Here is a 22,314-nt window from a genome sequence, read left to right as displayed (position 1 = left end):
ATATAGCTGTGGAAGAGTGTCCCCCCTACCTGACATATAGCTATGGAAGAGTGTCCCCCACGTACCTGACATATACCTGTGGACGAGTGTTTCCCACGTACCTGACATATAGCTGTGGACGAGTGTTTCCCACGTACCTGACATATAGCTGTGGAATGGTGTCCCCCCTACCTGACATATAGCTGTGGAAGAGTGTCCCCCCCTACCTGACATATAGCTGTGGACGAGTGTCCCCCACGTACCTGACATATAGCTGTGGAAGAGTGTCCCCCCCTACCTGACATATAGCTGTGGACGAGTGTCCCCCACGTACCTGACATATAGCTGTGGACGAGTGTCCCCCCTACCTGACATATAGCTGTGGACGAGTGTCCCCCCTACCTGACATATAGCTGTGGATGAGTGTCCCCCTACCTGACACATAGCTGTGGAAGAGTGTCCCCCACTTACCTGACACATAGCTGTGGCAAGTGTCCCCCCTACCTGACATATAGCTATGGAAGAGTGTCCCCCACGTACCTGACATATAGCTGTGGCAAGTGTCCCCCCTACCTGACATATAGCTATGGAAGAGTGTCCCCCACGTACCTGACATATAGCTATGGCAAGTGTCCCCCTACCTGACATATAGCTGTGGAAGAGTGTCCCCCACGTACCTGACACATAGCTGTGGACGAGTGTCCCCCCTACCTGACATATAGCTGTGGCGAGTGTCCCCCCTACATGACACATAGCTGTGGCGAGTGTCCCCCCTACCTGACATATAGCTGTGGACGAGTGTCCCCCCTACCTGACATATAGCTGTGGCGAGTGTCCCCCCTACCTGACATATAGCTATGGATGAGTGTCCCCCCCTACCTGACATATAGCTGTGGACGAGTGTCCCCTACGTACCTGACATATAGCTGTGGATGAGTGTCCCCCTACCTGACATATAGCTATGGATGAGTGTCCCCCCCTACCTGACATATAGCTGTGGATGAGTGTCCCCCACGTACCTGACATATAGCTATGGAAGAGTGTCCCCCACGTACCTGACATATAGCTGTGGACGAGTGTCCCCGACGTACCTGACATATAGCTATGGAAGAGTGTCCCCCCTACCTGACATATAGCTATAGACGAGTGTCCCCCCTACCTGACACAAAGCTGTGGACGAGTGTCCCCCACATATAGCTATAGACGAGTGTCCCCCACGTACCTGACTGAGGCTAGCATGGAGCTGTGGAACACTTGTGTGAAGACAGGTAGCAGTCGTTGCACATATAGTGGCGCCACCTCAGGATCGCCCTTGGGCTCGGCCGAGTCGACTCGCTCCGATTCACTGTTCTCTTCCTTCTTCTCCTTCTCTCCTTCTGTTGTGGCCTGCGCGCCTTCTCGGTTCACGGGCACCATCCACTCACCTGTCAGACACAGCACAACACAGGATGTCATGATGGCAGACACTGAGCTCACTGATTATCAGGTTTACCTTATTCACTACACCCAGAAGTACACCCTGGAATACACCCAGAAGTACATCCAAGACCACAGCCGGGAGTACACCCAGAAGTACACCCCAGACCACGACCGTGGAGTACACCCCAGACCAAAGCCGGGAGTACACCCAGAAGTACATTCTAGACCACAGCCGGGAGTACACCCAGAAGTACACCCCAGACCACAGCTGGGAGTACACCCAGCAGTACACCCCAGACCACAGCCGGGAGTACACCCAGAAGTACACCCCAGACCACACCCAGAAGTACATCCCAGACCACAGCCGGGAGTACACCCAGAAGTACACCCCAGACCACAACCAGAAGTACATCCCAGACCACAGCCGGGAGTACACCAAGAAGTACACCCCAGACCACGACCAGAAGTACACCCCAGACCACAGCCGGGAGTACACCCAGAAGTACATTCTAGACCACAGCCGGATGTACACCCAGAAGTACATCCCAGACCACAGCCGGGAGTACACCCAGAAGAACATCCCAGACCACAGCCAGGAGTACACCCAGAAGTACATCCTAGACCACAGCCGGGAGTACAACCAGAAGTACACTCCAGACCACTACCGGGAGTACACCCAGAAGTACACCCCAGACCACAGCCGGGATTACACCCAGAAGAACATCCCAGACTACAGCCAGGAGTACAACCAGAAGTACATCCTAGACCACAGCCGGGAGTACACCCAGAAGAACATCCCAGACCACAGCCGGGAGTACACCCAGAAGTACATCCTAGACCACAGCCGGGAGTACACCCAGAAGTACATCCTAGACCACAGCCGGGAGTACACCCAGAAGAACATCCCAGACCACAGCCAGGAGTACACCCAGAAGTACATCCTAGACCACAGCCGGGAGTACACCCAGAAGTACATCCTAGACCACAGCCGGGATTACATCCAGAAGTACACTCCACACCACTACCGGGAGTACACCCAGAAGTACACCCCAGACCACAGCCGGGATTACACCCAGAAGAACATCCCAGACTACAGCCAGGAGTACAACCAGAAGTACATCCCAGACCACAGCCAGGAGTACAACCAGGAGTACAACCAGAAGTACATCCCAGACCACAGCCGGGAGTACACCCCAGACCACAGCCGGGATTACACCCAGAAGAACATCCCAGACTACAGCCAGGAGTACAACCAGAAGTACATCCCAGACCACAGCCGGGAGTACACCCAGAAGAACATCCCAGACCACAGCCAGGAGTACACCCAGAAGTACATCCTAGACCACAGCCGGGAGTACACCCAGAAGTACACTCCAGACACCTACCGGGAGTACACCCAGAAGTACACCCCAGACCACAGCCGGGATTACACCCAGAAGAACATCCCAGACTACAGCCAGGAGTACAACCAGAAGTACATCCTAGACCACAGCCGGGAGTACACCCCAGACCACAGCCGGGAGTACACCCAGAAGAACATCCCAGACCACAGCCAGGAGTACACCCAGAAGTACATCCTAGACCACAGCCGGGAGTACACCCAGAAGTACACTCCAGACCACTACCGGGAGTACACCCAGAAGTACACCCCAGACCACAGCCGGGATTACACCCAGAAGAACATCCCAGACTACAGCCAGGAGTACAACCAGAAGTACATCCTAGACCACAGCCGGGAGTACACCCAGAAGAACATCCCAGACCACAGCCAGGAGTACACCCAGAAGTACATCCCAGACCACAGCCAGGAGTACAACCAGAAGTACACTCCAGACCACTACCGGGAGTACACCCAGAAGTACACCCCAGACCACAGCCGGGATTACACCCAGAAGAACATCCCAGACTACAGCCAGGAGTACAACCAGAAGTACATCCTAGACCACAGCCGGGAGTACAACCAGAAGAACATCCCAGACCACAGCCAGGAGTACACCCAGAAGAACATCCTAGACCACAGCCGGGAGTACACCCAGAAGTACATCCTAGACCACAGCCGGGATTACACCCAGAAGTACACTCCAGACCACTACCGGGAGTACACCCAGAAGTACACCCCAGACCACAGCCGGGAGTACACCCAGAAGTACAACCTAGACCACAGCCGGGAGTACACCCAGAAGTACATCCCAGACCACAGCCAGGAGTACACCCAGAAGTACAACCTAGACCACAGCCCGGAGTACACCCAGAAGTACATCCTAGACCACAGCCGGGAGTACACCCAGAAGAACATCCCAGACCACAGCCAGGAGTACACCCAGAAGTACATCCTAGACCACAGCCGGGAGTACACCCAGAAGTACATCCTAGACCACAGCCGGGATTACACCCAGAAGTACACTCCAGACCACTACCGGGAGTACACCCAGAAGTACACCCCAGACCACAGCCGGGAGTACACCCAGAAGTACAACCTAGACCACAGCCCGGAGTACACCCAGAAGTACATCCCAGACCACAGCCAGGAGTACACCCAGAAGTACAACCTAGACCACAGCCCGGAGTACACCCAGAAGTACATCCCAGACCACAGCCGGGAGTACAGCCGGGAGTACAGCCGGGAGTACAGCCGGGAGTACACCCAGAAGTACAACCAAGATGTGGCTGCTGACCGACTCACCTGGCGACTGCAGGATCTGGATGACCTCCCTGTGACCCTCGTCCCCCCTCTCACGAGCCTTGTCCAGCGGGGTCTTGCTGTCTTCATCACGCAGGTCGGGATTGGCTCCATACCGCAACAGCGTCTACAGGACAAGTGGGACATTGTATGCATGAGAGTTTGTTGTTGTTTAACGCCTCACTCAGAAACATATCAGCTACATGACGGTGGCCTGTAAATAATGAAGTCTGGACCAGACAATCCAGTGATTTGTATTATGTGCTACTACTGAAACTAGCAATGGGGTGCTGGAGACACAGTCTACCCCAGGTCCCCATTGAACACACCTCAGCATGCTATCGACTGGTGGACGATCTACCTAGTTGCCACTGACAACCAACACTGGGACACCCAACCCAGCCTGAAGTAATCAAATGGTGATCTTACTTTGACAATCTGTGGTCTGCCAAAACAGGCTGCATAATGGAGAGAGGAGGAGCGTAGGCCTCGGTTGACATCGGCTCCTCGTTCACACAGGAACTCCACCTGAACAGAAACACAAGCAGTCAACACAGAGAAAGGGGAGCTAGGTCTAGATGTATAAGGGATATTGCAGTACGATGCATGGCCTATGTCAGTAACACATTGTGCAAGACACTAGGGCTGTTACAATTCACTCGTGTATTCGGTGAATCAAACCGTATCCCTTCATGAATTGAATTCGTTATTTGGGGTAACTGAAATCGAATATTTATGAATATTTGATTGGTTGGTTGGTTTGTTGTTTAACGCCGGACTCAGCAATATTCCAGCTATATGACGGCGGTCTGTAAATAATCAAGTCTGGACCAGACAATCCAGTGATTGACATCATGAGCATCGATCCACGCAATTCAGATCGATGACATGCATCAACCAAGTCAGCGAGCCTGATCAACCAATCCCGTTAGTTGCCTCTTACGACAAGCATAGTCACGATTTACGGCAAGCATGGGTTGCTGAAGACCTATTCTACCCCGTATCTTCACGGGTCTATTTATGAATATGCAATTTACATACCCTGTACCTAAAAATATCCATAAGAACATGTTATATGCATAGATTTCTTCAAAGACAACTCTTATAATATTTAACTTGACAGTATGGTGGTCATTGGTCATTGTCACATTTGAGCAGATACTACCTGGGTAAGTGCGGTATATAAATGTATAATAAATGATGTCAAATAATTATGTGGTTAATGTTTCACTGAATATAACAAGTAATACTTCAGCTACTGTTTTGTTATTGTATTTCGTGAATTAATATTCGTATTTGTAACCCTATATCCGTGATATGAATCATATTCGCCTCAGTGTATTCGTTGCAGCCCTACAAGACACCCACCATTTCTTGGGTTCCGAATGCAGAGGCCCAGTTGAGGAGAGTCTGTCCCACGTCATCCATGAAGTTGACTTCAAAACCTGGAGATGGAAACACAGAGGTCAGTGACACGGAATCATACCTCCACTGGATCACTGCCATGCTTCTTGAACCAATCCTATTACCAAAGTGAACACTTATTACCTCCCTTAGTACCTTCTGGCAGTGAATATCTGATAGTTTAATCCTGTCAAGGAGAAATCTTCCACAGTGAGTGAGTGAATGCTACTTCATCATGTACATGCAACTTTTATTTGTGGTATCTAATTTCTATGATGATGATGATGATGATGATGATGATGATGATGATGAACAGCCACCAAAACTGGATCTTGGTTTCCTTTGGACACACTTACCAACCAGCAATCATTTGACACAAACTGATCATGTTCCTGGTTCAAGAGTCTGAACATTTCAAAAAGGGTTTACAGCTGAGACTTGATTTACCAGTGACAGAGCTCTCGGTACATCTTACCATTATCTATCGCGTCTATGAGAGCGTCAGTGTCCTTGCTTCGTATACAGTCAATGAGCTGGCGGTGTGACCTCTCTCCGGCACTGTCTGTGCGCCTCAGCCCCGGCAGGCGACTTGTGATGCTACACACGCCCGTCTTGGGCAGCGCCTTCCTCCCCTCGAACAGCAGCACCAGCAGCAGGTCCACCAGCCTCATCGTGTCCAGGCAGCATCTGCAACACAACGCATCCAACATGGAACAGAGAAGTACTTTCAAATTTTAGATACCTAGTATTATTTATATTTGCTGCATAGCAACAAAATATTAACTTACTTCACTGGTAACACATCCATTGAATGACCTGAGTTAGCAAGGGCAGATCCAGCATTTTTAAAAGGGAGGGGTCCAAAATATGAAAATCCTCTCTCAGATAATGTTACTGCCTACAACATTCTATATTTGGTTTTCCGGTCAGTTCCCGACTCCCTGGACCCCCCCCTCCCCCTCTGGATCCGCCCAGGGTTAATACATGTCAAGTTACTGCAGATCATAATTATGGCAAACCTGTGAGTGCCCGTGGCCCCCCGTGGCCCCCCGTGACCCCATGTCACCCTACCCAACCCCTACCATTTCATTTGCTTTTACTCGTCTAAGATCTACAAGCTTTGGGCTAAGGGGAAAGCGTCAGACCCTGCAATGTATATAAATGCAGTTTCACATAAATAAGGTGTACCCAAAGTTCTGTTACCATGGTTACCAAGACAATAGGACATCTCTCTCTACATGAAACAGATACCAAGTTGATCCTCCTGTAATACCTGCTTAACCTTTTCTTATGTTAGACTTAAAGAGTTTCACGAAGTTCTCATCATTTGGTTCACCAGAGTTGCCTCCAATCCACCCCCGATGTAGTAAATGTATACAAACACTGAGACTAATGTTATTGATCACTGACAGCATGTAATTAAATCAATAGCAGAGAAAGTAAGGGCAGATTAGGAACATTAATCATTCATAAGATGGCACGCCCAGTGACACACAAGCTATGGTTTCCTTGGGGTCGGTGGAAGGTCGCCTGCAGTCTTGATACACCTGCACTGCCGGCCAGATACACCTGAACTGCCAACCCGATACACCTGCACTGCCGGCCCGATACACCTGCACTGCCGGCCCGATACACCTGCACTGCCGGCCTTTACTCCGAAAACAGGCTTGAATTAGTCCACCTAGTTATCACCTCAGCTTCAGGCTTGAACTTGGACTGAAGCCACCGACTACATTAACATATTGGTAGCCCCACGCATGTAGTAAATGTGTTGTCGCCTTGGGTAAGTGAGTTTGTTGGAAATAGGCCTCCGTTTACCCAGCAGTGAAAGGGTACCCAGTAGGATGAGATGGTCATGTGACTTCTAACCTTCCAGTGCCTCGCGGGCAGTTTGGGTGCTCAGCAAGAATATCAAGGGCACTGATACACTGACCGGGATAAGGATAATGTAGCACTTTGAGATTGCCCCTGAGTTGTGTGGAATTAAGGCGCAATATTATTATTATTATTATTATTATTATTATTATTATTATTATTATTATTATTACCATTCACTGATCCACCAAAAGGTTTCCTTGTCATGATTTTGTTTCCAAATTCCTTTCCACTGTAAGCTATAAATAACTTTGTGCAATTAATGAGCCAGTGTCCGGCCTACACCAGACTAATGGCTGTCAGCAGGGGACATAATTAGAAGATTAATGTCTCCAGGACCACCCCACCATGCGTCCTGTAGTTGCCAGGTTGTTCAGGGTTCAGGTACCGCGACATGCATCTGATGACGTTTGAGAGGCAAACCACAGTCAGTCTACACAACGCCCCATCTACATGTTAAATTGTCCAGGTGAAGTACTCCAAGGCAGCACCCCGAATTCCACCACCGACGCCCTGATCTCCTCCTTACTCCTCCTGACACCTTCACACCCTTGGTAGTCCCTCCCCGACACCTCCTCTTCTCCCTATTCCCTCCGACACCCTGATCGCCTCTCTACTCCTCCTGACACCTTCACACCCTTGATAGTCCCTCCCCAACACCTCCTCTTCTCCCTATTCCCTCCGACACCCTGATCGCCTCTCTACTCCTCCTGACACCTTCACACCCTTGATAGTCCCTCCCCGACACCTCCTCTTCTCCCTATTCCCTCCGACACCCTGATCGCCTCTCTACTCCTCCTGACACCTTCACACCCTTGATAGTCCCTCCCCGACACCTCCTCTTCTCCCTATTCCCTCCGACACCCTGATCGCCTCTCTACTCCTCCTGACACCTTCACACCCTTGATAGTCCCTCCCCGACACCTCCTCTTCTCCCTATTCCCTCCGACACCCTGATCTCCTCTCTACTCCTCCTGACACCTTCACACCCACGCTGGTCCCTCCCTCACACCTCCTCTTCTCCCTATTCCCTCCGACACCCTGATCGCCTCTCTACTCCTCCTGACACCTTCACACCCTTGATAGTCCCTCCCCGACACCTCCTCTTCTCCCTATTCCCTCCGACACCCTGATCTCCTCTCTACTCCTCCTGACACCTTCACACCCTCGCTAGTCCCTCCCCGACATCCTGATCTCTGTTCTACTCCCTCTGTCGACACCCTGCTCACCTCTCATCCCCTCTTAGTCCACTCTCCACTGCTTCCGGCAACTCTGAGCGCAGCAGGTCGTGGGTGATGACAGGAGATCCTCGACACAGTGTAGACAGGAGACTGATGACAGTTGACATGCTGGGACTGGACTTGGACTCGGCGGCCATGTTAGCCGTCCCCGGGGTACTGGTGAGGGAGACGTTGTGCCCCGCCTCCCCCACGCGGTGCAGGCGTTGCAGGAGCTCCTGGATCAGACCATGCTTGGCCAGGGGGGCAGGGTCAATTCCACGTCGGGTGAATCTGTCAGCCAGTGAGGCAAAGCAGCGAAGCGCTCCATCAGCAACCTGTAAAACACAACCTCACGTCAGTTAAGACAATATATTTTATGGATGACAACTTCTTTATTCTATTATGATGTGATGTTTCAGTATAGATCCTTTTACCGTTGTCAAGCAAGAGTGACAATCTCACATCACTTGATAAACACACATGATGATGGGGAGACTACTCACGTATGGTTCATCATGTATGATATATAACTGGAAGAGGAGAATACTCATATATTGTTCACCATATGATGTACACATGTAAGGGGAGACTACTCACGCATGGTTCATCATGTATGATATATAACTGGAAGAGGAGAATACTCATGTATTGTTCACCATATGATGTACACATGTAAGGGGAGACTACTCACGTATGGTTCATCATGTATGATATATAACTGGAAGAGGAGAATACTCATGTATTGTTCACCATATGATGTACACATGTAAGGGGAGATTATTCACGTATTGGTCACTTTGAGACATACAGGTGTAAGGGGAGACTACTCATGTATCGTTCACTTTGTAACGTACAGATGTAAGGGGAGACTACTCACTGTGTGATGTACAGTGGTCACCTGTCACAATTTGGAGTTTTGACTGGTGGCAGCGATCGTATATAGAGAGCTCCGCAAATGGAATATCTCTGAGGAGCTTGGATGTACAGATGTAAGGGGAGGCTACTCACGTATTGGTCGTCGTGCTCCAGCAGGGTAGACAGAGACTCCACACACGTCTCCTGCGAGGTGTCCTGCGGCTCCATCTTGCCACACAGCCGGGACACGACGGACATGGCGGAGTGGAGGGTGTCCTTGTGTACCTGGGAGCCATGCTCACGGATGAAGGTCAGGACACAGTTCAGCCCGCCAGACTCGAACACCGCACCCGACTCTCGAGTACAGATCAACTCCAGGACCTGCACACACAAGTAAACAACATCTCATTAATTAAGTATAAAAGTTAAATGTCATCATCCTAGGTTTCAGATTGGATCAAATTCTTGGACTCAGTCACAAAAAATTCCTAAAAGTTCAATCAAAATTTGCAATGATGTGGAACAATTTCCTCCCAAAAGAAGTGATAAAATCATGAAGAGAATGTCCTTGCCATATATTCCCAGTAAAATCACTGTTACCATATCGTTAAATAAAATGTGAACAAAAGTTCACAAGACCCACATGAAATTAAACCCTGCTGTTAAATCTTAGGCAAATTTGCACTGGAATTTGTAAAAATATTTGAAAATATATATAGTCTTTGGGGGTCACTCTGACCTTATTATGATCCCCTTGACCTGAAGAACAACATCCTTACGGTCTCTAAAAAACATCCTTACTGGCTCCAAACAACATCCTTACTGTCTCTAAAAAACATCCTTACTGTCTCTAAACAACATCCTTACGGCTCCAAACAACACCCTTACTTTCACCAAACAACATCCTTACTGGCTCCAAACAACATCCTTACTGTCTCCAAACAACATCCTTACTGTCTTTAAACAACATCCTTACTGGCTCCAAACAACATCCTTACTGCCTCTAAACAACATCCTTACTGTCTCTAAACAACATCCTTACTGGCTCCAAACAACATCCTTACTGTCTCCAAACAGCATCCTTACTATCTCCAAACAACACCCTTACTATCTCTAAACAACATCCTTACTATCACCAAACAACATCCTTACTGTCTCCAAACAACATCCTTACTATCTCCAAACAACACCCTTACTGTCTCCAAACAACATCCTTACTATCTCCAAACAACACCCTTACTTTCACCAAACAACATCCTTACTGTCTCTAAACAACATCCTTACTATCACCAAACAACATCCTTACTGTCTCCAAACAACATCCTTACTATATCTAAACAACATCCTTACTATATCTAAACAACATCCTTACTGGCTCCAAACAACATCCTTACTATCACCAAACAACATCCTTACTATCACCAAACAACATCCTTACTATCACCAAACAACATCCTTACTATATCTAAACAACATCTGGTTCAAATGTAGGCATTACTGTCAAGGACTGTAATTCTAAAACTAGATGAATTTAGACACGGTCATGTTGTGAGGAATATTGGTTGAGATCTGTCACGCGTGGAAGGAAGGCAGAGTCTACGTACTTTGATACACTGCTATATGAATATGGTTGTGATCTGTCACATGTGGAAGGAAGGCAGAGTCTACGTACTTTGATACACTGCTATATGAATATGGTTGTGATCTGTCACATGTGGAAGGAAGGCAGAGTCTACGTACTTTGATACACTGCTATATGAATATGGTTGTGATCTGTCACATGTGGAAGGAAGGCAGAGTCTACGTACTTTGATACACTGCTATATGAATATGGTTGTGATCTGTCACATGTGGAAGGAAGGCAGAGTCTACGTACTTTGATACACTGCTATGTGAATATGGTTGTGATCTGTCACACGTGGAAGGAAGGCAGAGTCTACGTACTTTGATACACTGCTATATGAATATGGTTGTGATCTGTCACATGTGGAAGGAAGGCAGAGTCTACGTACTTTGATACACTGCTATGTGAATATGGTTGTGATCTGTCACACGTGGAAGGAAGGCAGAGTCTACGTACTTTGATACACTGCTATATGAATATGGTTGTGATCTGTCACATGTGGAAGGAAGGCAGAGTCTACGTACTTTGATACACTGCTATATGAATATGGTTGAGATCTGTCACATGTGGAAGGAAGGCAGAGTCTACGTACTTTGATACACTGCTATATGAATATGGTTGTGATCTGTCACACGTGGAAGGAAGGCAGAGTCTACGTACTTTGATACACTGCTATATGATTATGGTTGTGATCTGTCACATGTGGAAGGAAGGCAGAGTCTACGTACTTTGATACACTGCTATATGAATATGGTTGTCATCTGTCACACGTGGAAGGAAGGCAGAGTCTACGTACTTTGATACACTGCTATATGAATATGGTTGAGATCTGTCACATGTGGAAGGAAGGCAGAGTCTACGTACTTTGATACACTGCTATATGATTATGGTTGTGATCTGTCACATGTGGAAGGAAGGCAGAGTCTACGTACTTTGATACACTGCTATATGAATATGGTTGAGATCTGTCACATGTGGAAGGAAGGCAGAGTCTACGTACTTTGATACACTGCTATATGATTATGGTTGTGATCTGTCACATGTGGAAGGAAGGCAGAGTCTACGTACTTTGATACACTGCTATATGAATATGGTTGTCATCTGTCACACGTGGAAGGAAGGCAGAGTCTACGTACTTTGATACACTGCTATATGAATATGGTTGAGATCTGTCACATGTGGAAGGAAGGCAGAGTCTACGTACTTTGATACACTGCTATATGATTATGGTTGTGATCTGTCACATGTGGAAGGAAGGCAGAGTCTACGTACTTTGATACACTGCTCGGCCAGGTCTTTGCTGGTGCGGGAGGACATCTCGGCGACAACCAGCCGGTTGCACAGAGCCTTGATGGCGCCATCTACAGCCACGATTCTGCGAGTGCACTCAGCGGAGACGTCCAGGTAGTAGGTGATGGCACGGGCCGTCACTTCCAGCACGTTGTCTGGGGCACACTCGTCCAGGAAGATGCGGCACAGAGCTGGTAGGAAGGTGCGTGGAGGGCAGCTGGAAGACAACACACGGGTCAGACGTACGGCAAGATTGGGAAACAGAGGCAAAGAAAAGCACAGATCATGTCTAGAGGTGTAACGATACGGGAGGGTCGCGATACGATACGTATCCCGATACAGGGGTCGCGATACAATACGTATCGCGATACAGTGTTTACTGGTACAAGCTAAGCCAAGTTGATGTCTTTCTGCTATCTAAAAGATGTGACAAATACAGTTGAAGAAGATATAAGGTGTTTATTTACTGTTATAGCAAATCGTTAGCAATACAGTATGTTTTACTGAAACAACAAAATGGCTTTGAAACTGTTAAAGTATTTCATGGGCGCACCCCCCCCCCCCCCCCCCCACCCTTTTTTTATTTCGAAAAAAATCTTTATTTCTGTATAAATTACCACCAAAGACAATAAATAGATCTTAATTGTGCACCCCCCTTTTCAAAAAAGCTGTATCCCCCCATGTATTTCATCCATTTTCTTGAGTATAGTGCGCACCGATGTATAATGCGCACGCCCCTCTAGCGGGTTCAATATTTTGAAAAAAAAGAAATTTGAATATTATGCGCAAAAAAAAAATTACACCGTACCCCTTCAGCGAAGTCCGGCAAACGAACGGGTGATGAGAAACTTCGTCAGTACAAATTCGAAGTTTGAGATAAAAAATCACCAGACATGTTGATTTACCGTTTAAATTGTATTTTTTGTTCAGCTAGGCATTGTTTTATATCCAGGGATTAAGATTACCTTGTGTATTTTCTCGTAAAATTAGCCGGACACAGCAATCAGCTGTACACACGTTTTCTTGGAATCTACCAGTGATTCGGTAGACACCCAATGATATAACTTTACAGTATTTTAATGCAAGGATCAGCTGTACATGTTGTATCTGAAACTATTTTTTGATCAGGAATAATATATTCCAATATATTGTTAATTTAGATGCAGCTTTTACTAAACATATTTAAAATAATAATAACCCTAAGTGAAGCAGCTGATCGCTATTGCCGGGTATTATTTTTTACATGGAACCAGTCTGACCAGTCACCGTCAAGGCTCCCGTGCACGTGATCGCGTGATCGCGAGAATTACGTGTTGACATAGAATCGTCCAACAAAAACAAATCTCGCTTTTAACGAATCAAAGTATGGCATTTATGATATATGTATCCATTCTCTGTCAACTAAAATTCCTTTCAAGGCGTCAATAGCGGTAATCTGACCGTGGTTGCTGTTAATAACGGTGAGTTGTGCGATCTTCCGATCGCTTCACACACTCATTAATTCGTGTATAATGCGCAACCCCTTCTACACAGCTGTGTTGTTTTTTTTTTAAAAAGTGCGCACTATACTCAAGAAAATACGGTAGGTATAACTGTGTTATGAAAATATCGTATGTATCGCGATACATGCTTTCCAAATCGATGCATCGTATCGTGGGCTGTGCATCGGGATACAATACTGTATCGCCGTATCGTTACACCACTAATCATGTCAGTATAGACATACTTCAGGTGTAGCTCAGATCATGTCAGTAAGGACACACTTCAAGTGTAGGTCAGATCATGTCAGTAAGGACACATTTCAAGTGTAGGTCAGATCATGTCAGTAAGGACACACTTCAAGTGTAGCTCAGATCATGTCAGTAAGGACACACTTCAAGTGTAGCTCAGATCATGTCAGTAAGGACACATTTCAAGTGTAGGTCAGATCATGTCAGTAAGGACACATTTCAAGTGTAGCTCAGATCATGTCAGTAAGGACACACTTCAAGTGTAGCTCAGATCATGTCAGTAAGGACACATTTCAAGTGTAGGTCAGATCATGTCAGTAAGGACACATTTCAAGTGTAGGTCAGATCATGTCAGTAAGGACACACTTCAAGTGTAGCTCAGATCATGTCAGTAAGGACACACTTCAAGTGTAGGTCAGATCATGTCAGTAAGGACACATTTCAAGTGTAGGTCAGATCATGTCAGTAAGGACACATTTCAAGTGTAGGTCAGATCATGTCAGTAAGGACACCCTTCAAGTGTAGGTCAGATCATGTCAGTAAGGACACACTTCAAGTGTAGCTCAGATCATGTCAGTAAGGACACACTTCAAGTGTAGGTCAGATCATGTCAGTAAGGACACATTTCAAGTGTAGGTCAGATCATGTCAGTAAGGACACACTTCAAGTGTAGGTCAGATCATGTCAGTAAGGACACATTTCAAGTGTAGGTCAGATCATGTCAGTAAGGACACATTTCAAGTGTAGGTCAGATCATGTCAGTAAGGACACATTTCAAGTGTAGGTCAGATCATGTCAGTAAGGACACACTTCAAGTGTAGCTCAAAATTTGAATGAGCCACTGCTTGTTCTATGGGGGCAATACTTCTCACAGTGAAAGAGGCGAGTCCAATACATGTAGGCAGTGTTAGAAAATTGGCAATAGTCCTATAGCATGTGTGCCCAATAGTCAAGGTATCATAAGGACTAGAAGAAATTTACCTTTTTTAAGGGGTTTGCCATATGTTATCATTATAAGGACTAGTGGACTAAAACTGTTACTTTCTATCGCTGGAAGGTCATAGACTAGGGAGAGTCGAGGCTAATAGTCTGCTGGTTTCTCAGAAAATCTAGTCAACTTTTTATAAACCACCAATGAGTTGCGGACTAGTTGGATATGACCAAAGGTGTCTACTACACCTGTAGATGTGTACGGGACACTTCAGTGAAATCAGAGCTCATATACGCTACAGTATACTTGACAATTGACTTCACAAGGACTGGATTGACCAAAGCTGACAAACTCCTCTGTCAGTAGGACTGCAGCAGCAGCACCGTGAGGGATACGCCATGTTCCTACACCACATCCGGAGATACCCATCATAACACACCATATCCACTGATACCCATCATAACACACCATATCCACTGATACCCATCATAACACACCACATCCACTGATACCCATCATAACACACCACATCCACTGATACCCATCATAACACACCACATCCACTGATACCCATCATAACACACCATTTCCACTGATACCCATCATAACACACCACATCCACTGATACCCATCATAACACACCACATCCACTGATACCCATCATAACACACCACATCCACTGATACCCATCATAACACACCACATCCAGAGATACCCATCATAACACACCACATCCACTGATACCCATCATAACACACCACATCCACTGATACCCATCATAACACACCACATCAGGGGATACCCATCATAACACACCACATCCACTGATACCCATCATAACACACCACATCCGCTGATACCCATCATAACACACCACATCGGGGGATACCCATCATAACACACCACATCCACTGATACCCATCATAACACACCACATCCTGAGATACCCATCATAACACACCACATCAACTGATACCCATCATAACACATCACATCAGGGGATACCCATCATAACACACCACATCCGGAGATACCCATCATAACACACCACATCCGGAGATACCCATCATAACACACCACATCCACTGATACCCATCATAACACACCACATCCACTGATACCCATCATAACACATCACATCCACTGATACCCATCATAACACACCACATCCACTGATACCCATCATAACACACCACATCCACTGATACCCATCATAACACACCACATCCGGAGATACCCATCATAACACACAACATCCACTGATACCCATCATAACACACCACATCCACTGATACCCATCATAACACACCACATCAGGGGATACCCATCATAACACACCACATCCGGAGATACCCATCATAACACACCACATCCAGAGATACCCATCATAACACACCACATCCACTGATACCCATCATAACACACCACATCCACTGATACCCATCATTACACACCACATCCACTGATACCCATCATAACACACCACATCAGGGGATACCCATCATAACACACCACATCCACTGATACCCATCATAACACACCACATCCACTGATACCCATCATAACACACCACATCAGGGGATACCCATCATAACACACCACATCCACTGATACCCATCATAACACACCACATCCACTGATACCCATCATAACACACCACATCCACTGATACCCATCATAACATACCACATCAGGAGATACCCATCATAACACATCACATCCACTGATACCCATCATAACACACATCAGGAGATACCCATCATAACACATCACATCAGGGGATACCCATCATAACACACCACATCAGGGGATACCCATCATAACACACCACATCCGCTGATACCCATCATAACACACCACATCCACTGATACCCATCATAACACACCACTTCCACTGATACCCATCATAACACACCACATCCGGAGATACCCATCATAACACACCACATCCACTGATACCCATCATAACACACCACATCCGGAGATACCCATCATAAAACACCACATCTGGAGATACCCATCATAACACACCACATCCACTGATACCCATCATAACACACCACATCCGCTGATACCCATCATAACACACCACATCCACTGATACCCATTATAACACACCACATCCACTGATACCCATCATAACACACCACATCCACTGATACCCATCATAACACACCACATCCGGAGATACCCATCATAACACACCACATCAGGGGATACCCATCATAACACATCACATCCACTGATACCCATCATAACACACCACATCCACTGATACCCATCATAACACACCACATCAGGGGATACCCATCATAACACACCACATCCACTGATACCCATCATAACACACCACATCCGCTGATACCCATCATAACACACCACATCAGGGGATACCCATCATAACACACCACATCCACTGATACCCATCATAACACACCACATCCACTGATACCCATCATAACACACCACATCCACTGATACCCATCATAACACACCACATCAGGAGATACCCATCATAACAATCCACATCCACTGATACCCATCATAACACACCACATCCACTGATACCCATCATAACACACCACATCAGGAGATACCCATCATAACACATCACATCAGGGGATACCCATCATAACACACCACATCAGGGGAAACCCATCATAACACACCACATCCGCTGATACCCATCATAACACACCACATCCACTGATACCCATCATAACACACCACTTCCACTGATACCCATCATAACACACCACATCCGCTGATACCCATCATAACACACCACATCCACTGATACCCATCATAACACACCACATCCGGAGATACCCATCATAACACACCACATCTGGAGATACCCATCATAACACACCACATCCACTGATACCCATCATAAGACACCACATCAGGGGATACCCATCATAACACACCACATCCGCTGATACCCATCATAACACACCACATCCACTGATACCCATCATAACACACCACATCCACTGATACCCATCATAACACACCACATCAGGGGATACCCATCATAACACACCACATCAGGGGATACCCATCATAACACACCACATCCACTGATACCCATCATAACACATCACATCAGGGGATACCCATCATAACACACCACATCCACTGATACCCATCATAACACACCACATCCACTGATACCCATCATAACACACCACATCCACTGATACCCATCATAACACACCACATCCGGAGATACCCATCATAACACATCACATCCACTGATACCCATCATAACACATCACATCAGGGGATACCCATCATAACACACCACATCCACTGATACCCATCATAACACACCACATCCACTGATACCCATCATAACACACCACATCCGGAGATACCCATCATAACACATCACATCCACTGATACCCATCATAACACATCACATCAGGGGATACCCATCATAACACACCACATCCACTGATACCCATCATAACACACCACATCCACTGATACCCATCATAACACACCACATCCACTGATACCCATCATAACACACCACATCCACTGATACCCATCATAACACACCACATCAGGGGATACCCATCATAACACACCACATCCGGAGATACCCATCATAACACACCACATCCGGAGATACCCATCATAACACACCACATCCACTGATACCCATCATAACACACCACATCCACTGATACCCATCATAACACACCACATCAGGGGATACCCATCATAACACACCACATCCACTGATACCCATCATAACACATCACATCAGGGGATACCCATCATAACACACCACATCCGGAGATACCCATCATAACACATCACATCCACTGATACCCATCATAACACACCACATCCACTGATACCCATCATAACACACCACATCAGGGGAAACCCATCATAACACATCACATCCACTGATACCCATCAAAACACATCACATCAGGGGATACCCATCATAACACACCACATCAGGAGATACCCATCATAACACACCACATCCGGGGATACCCATCATAACACATCACATCCACTGATACCCATCATAACACACCACATCAGGGGATACCCATCATAACACACCACATCCGGAGATACCCATCATAACACATCACATCCGGGGATACCCATCATTACACTACATCCACTGATACCCATCATAACACACCACATCCACTGATACCCATCATAACACACCACATCCACTGATACCCATCATAACACACCACATCAGGGGATACCCATCATAACACATCACATCAGGGGATACCCATCATAACACATCACATCCACTGATACCCATCTTAACACATCACATCAGGGGATACCCATCATAACACACCACATCCACTGATACCCATCATAACACACCACATCAGGGGATACCCATCATAACACATCACATCCACTGATACCCATCATAACACACCACATCAGGGGATACCCATCATAACACACCACACATCAGGGGATACCCATCATAACACACCACATCCGGAGATACCCATCATAACACACATTCAGGCAATCAACAATTGGAAACATGTGGGCAGAATCCTTACTAAAGGAACGTATGTGTTGAAATCCCTCTGGCGAGTGAACTGTGTACAGAACTGTGGCACTAATCCCGTGATACAAGCAGTCTCTCCAGCTCCACCTCAACGTGCTGGTAATTACTCTGCCCCTTCTGTAATAATGACCACCTGTCAATCACTGGATTGTCTGGTCCAGACTCAATTATTTACAGGCCGCCGTCATATAGCTAGAATATTGCTGAGTGCGGCGTTTAACAAACCATTTGGAACGTTTAACATGGTGGCTGTGATAAGGACCCATTAACTTTGTATTTATTTAGAACACTGTTTATTATTAACATTGTTTATAAATGCTGGCTGATAAGGATTTGAAACAAACATGTAACAAAAACATAAGGAAGTGCAACAACAATATTATCATGATTATCTGAAGAAAAGTAAAATATATTTCAAAAGTGCTTGTCTGAGTAAAGCTTATGCTGAGCAAACAAACACTTCACACAAAGTTCCTCCATGTCTGCCATGACACGGAAGATGATTCATCACCAGGAAACTCAATCAAGATGAATGTAAAAATTTAATGGGAAACTTCCTCGTCAAGAAATGTTACAACTATAATCTGTATAATTTCCAGTGAAAACCTGGTACGAGCTGAAGGTACAGTATTGTCCGACAATATATATCATATTACCCTATCTATCTTCTCTAATAAACCTAGATTTCCGAGCTGAAGGTACAGTATTGTCTGACAATATACATCATATTACCCTATCTATCTTCTCTAACAAACCTGGACTTCCAAGCTGAAGGTACAGTATAGTCCGACAATATACATCATATTACCCTATCTATCTTCTCTAACAAACCTGGACTTCCAAGCTGAAGGTACAGTATAGTCCGACAATATACATCATATTACCCTATCTATCTTCTCTAACAAACCTGGACTTCCGAGCTGAAGGTACAGTATAGTCTGACAATATACATCATATTACCCTATCTATCTTCTCTAATATACCTGGACTTCCTTGCTGAAGGTACAGTATAGTCCAACAATATACATCACATTACCCTATCTGTCTTCTCTAACAAACCTGGACTACCGAGCTGAAGGTACACTATAGTCCGACAATATACATCATATTACCCTATCTATCTTCTCTAACAAACCTGGACTTCCAAGCTGAAGGTACAGTATTGTCTGACAATATACATCATATTACCCTATCTATCTTCTCTAATAAACCTGGACTTCCAAGCTGAAGGTACAGTATTGTCTGACAATATACATCATATTACCCTATCTATCTTCTCTAACAAACCTGGACTTCCGAGCTGAAGGTACAGTATAGTCCGACAATATACATTATATTACCCTATCTGTCTTCTCCAATAAACCTGGACTTCCGAGCTGAAGGTACAGTATAGTCCGACAATATACATCATATTACCCTATCTGTCTTCTCTAATATACCTGGACTTCCTTGCTGAAGGTACAGTATTGTCCAACAATATACATCACATTACCCTATCTGTCTTCTCTAACAAACCTGGACTTCCAAGCTGAAGGTACAGTATTGTCCGACAATATACATCATATTACCCTATCTATCTTCTCTAACAAACCTGGACTTCCGAGCTGAAGGTACAGTATAGTCCGACAAAATACATTATATTACCCTATCTATCTTCTCTAATAAACCTGGACTTCCAAGCTGAAGGTACAGTATTGTCTGACAATATACATCATATTACCCAATCTATCTTCTCTAATAAACCTGGACTTCCAAGCTGAAGGTACAGTATTGTCTGACAATATACATCATATTACCCTATCTATCTTCTCTAACAAACCTAGACTACCGAGCTGAAGGTACAGTATAGTCCAACAATATACATCATAATTACCCTATCTATCTTCTCTAATAAACCTGGACTACCGAGCTGAAGGTACAGTATAGTCCGACAATATACATCATATTACCCTATCTATCTTCTCTAACAAACCTGGACTTCCAAGCTGAAGGTACAGTATAGTCCGACAATATACATCATATTACCCTATCTATCTTCTCTAATATACCTGGACTTCCCACAGGCACTGGGTCAACACAATCTGGAACACTAGAGGCTGGGTCAGAGAGACACAATTAGATTCCAGTGCACAATGGGGCAAGGAAAAAACGTTTATGAATGATCCCCTTTGTATAATGAACAGACCCTGATGCGACGTCCAGTGGAGGAATAAAAGATAGATATTAACCTAATAGTGTCTGAGGATATCTTGAGGAATGACAATATACAGCAAGTTGACAGTCTCGTCTCATCAACAGCATCCATGCTCATGATATTGTTCTCCAATTGGCATTGTAAAATGAATGTGTGTGTGTGTGTGCTGCAATCCATCTTCCCTATGCAAGGGAGCTTACTGACTGTAAACAGGTAAAAATCCAGTTTCCACCCTTGCCGAACTAGGCTGGAATTCCTGGGTTCTATTGTAACGCCACCAGTGGCTATTACAAGTTATGCCCCTTCTATGTCCCTCCTATTGACCAATCAGATTTCACCTCTCATATGACTTGCATTTGCTTCAAACAAATTGGTGGCGCCCAGTGAAGACGGTCTGAACAATAATCAAGATCTATATTGTAAAAACACAGATCTTACTTCACAAAGTGCATCAAATTACGCGAGTGACTTGATTAAAAACATGAAAATATTTGGAAAATATATGTTGATGTTTAGTTGACGGTAGACATGCTTTG

At 45.7% G+C, this 22,314-nt stretch overlaps 1 protein-coding gene across 8 annotated transcripts in view; it reads right to left on the bottom strand.

Annotated features, from left to right (window-relative positions):
- Positions 1–22,314, bottom strand: part of LOC124125385 (E3 ubiquitin-protein ligase HECTD1-like) — a 100,827-nt gene that overhangs the window by 51,274 nt on the left and 27,239 nt on the right. For all 8 annotated transcript variants that reach the window (XM_048388473.1, XM_048388476.1, XM_048388474.1 and 5 more), the window contains exons 2-9: positions 12,329–12,563; positions 9,586–9,813; positions 8,587–8,912; positions 5,958–6,169; positions 5,447–5,523; positions 4,508–4,606; positions 4,082–4,205; positions 1,202–1,403 (exon numbers count right to left, since the gene is read on the bottom strand). In XM_048388473.1, coding sequence (XP_048244430.1) covers positions 1,202–1,403; positions 4,082–4,205; positions 4,508–4,606; positions 5,447–5,523; positions 5,958–6,169; positions 8,587–8,912; positions 9,586–9,813; positions 12,329–12,563 — 1,503 coding nt within the window. The remainder of the gene's footprint in view (positions 1–1,201; positions 1,404–4,081; positions 4,206–4,507; positions 4,607–5,446; positions 5,524–5,957; positions 6,170–8,586; positions 8,913–9,585; positions 9,814–12,328; positions 12,564–22,314) is intronic.

This window comes from Haliotis rufescens, unplaced genomic scaffold (assembly GCF_023055435.1).
Source record: "Haliotis rufescens isolate VD_foot unplaced genomic scaffold, xgHalRufe1.0.p SCAF_72, whole genome shotgun sequence".
NCBI classification, from domain to species: domain Eukaryota; kingdom Metazoa; phylum Mollusca; class Gastropoda; order Lepetellida; family Haliotidae; genus Haliotis; species Haliotis rufescens.
This window is presented reverse-complemented; position numbering and strand designations above follow the sequence as displayed.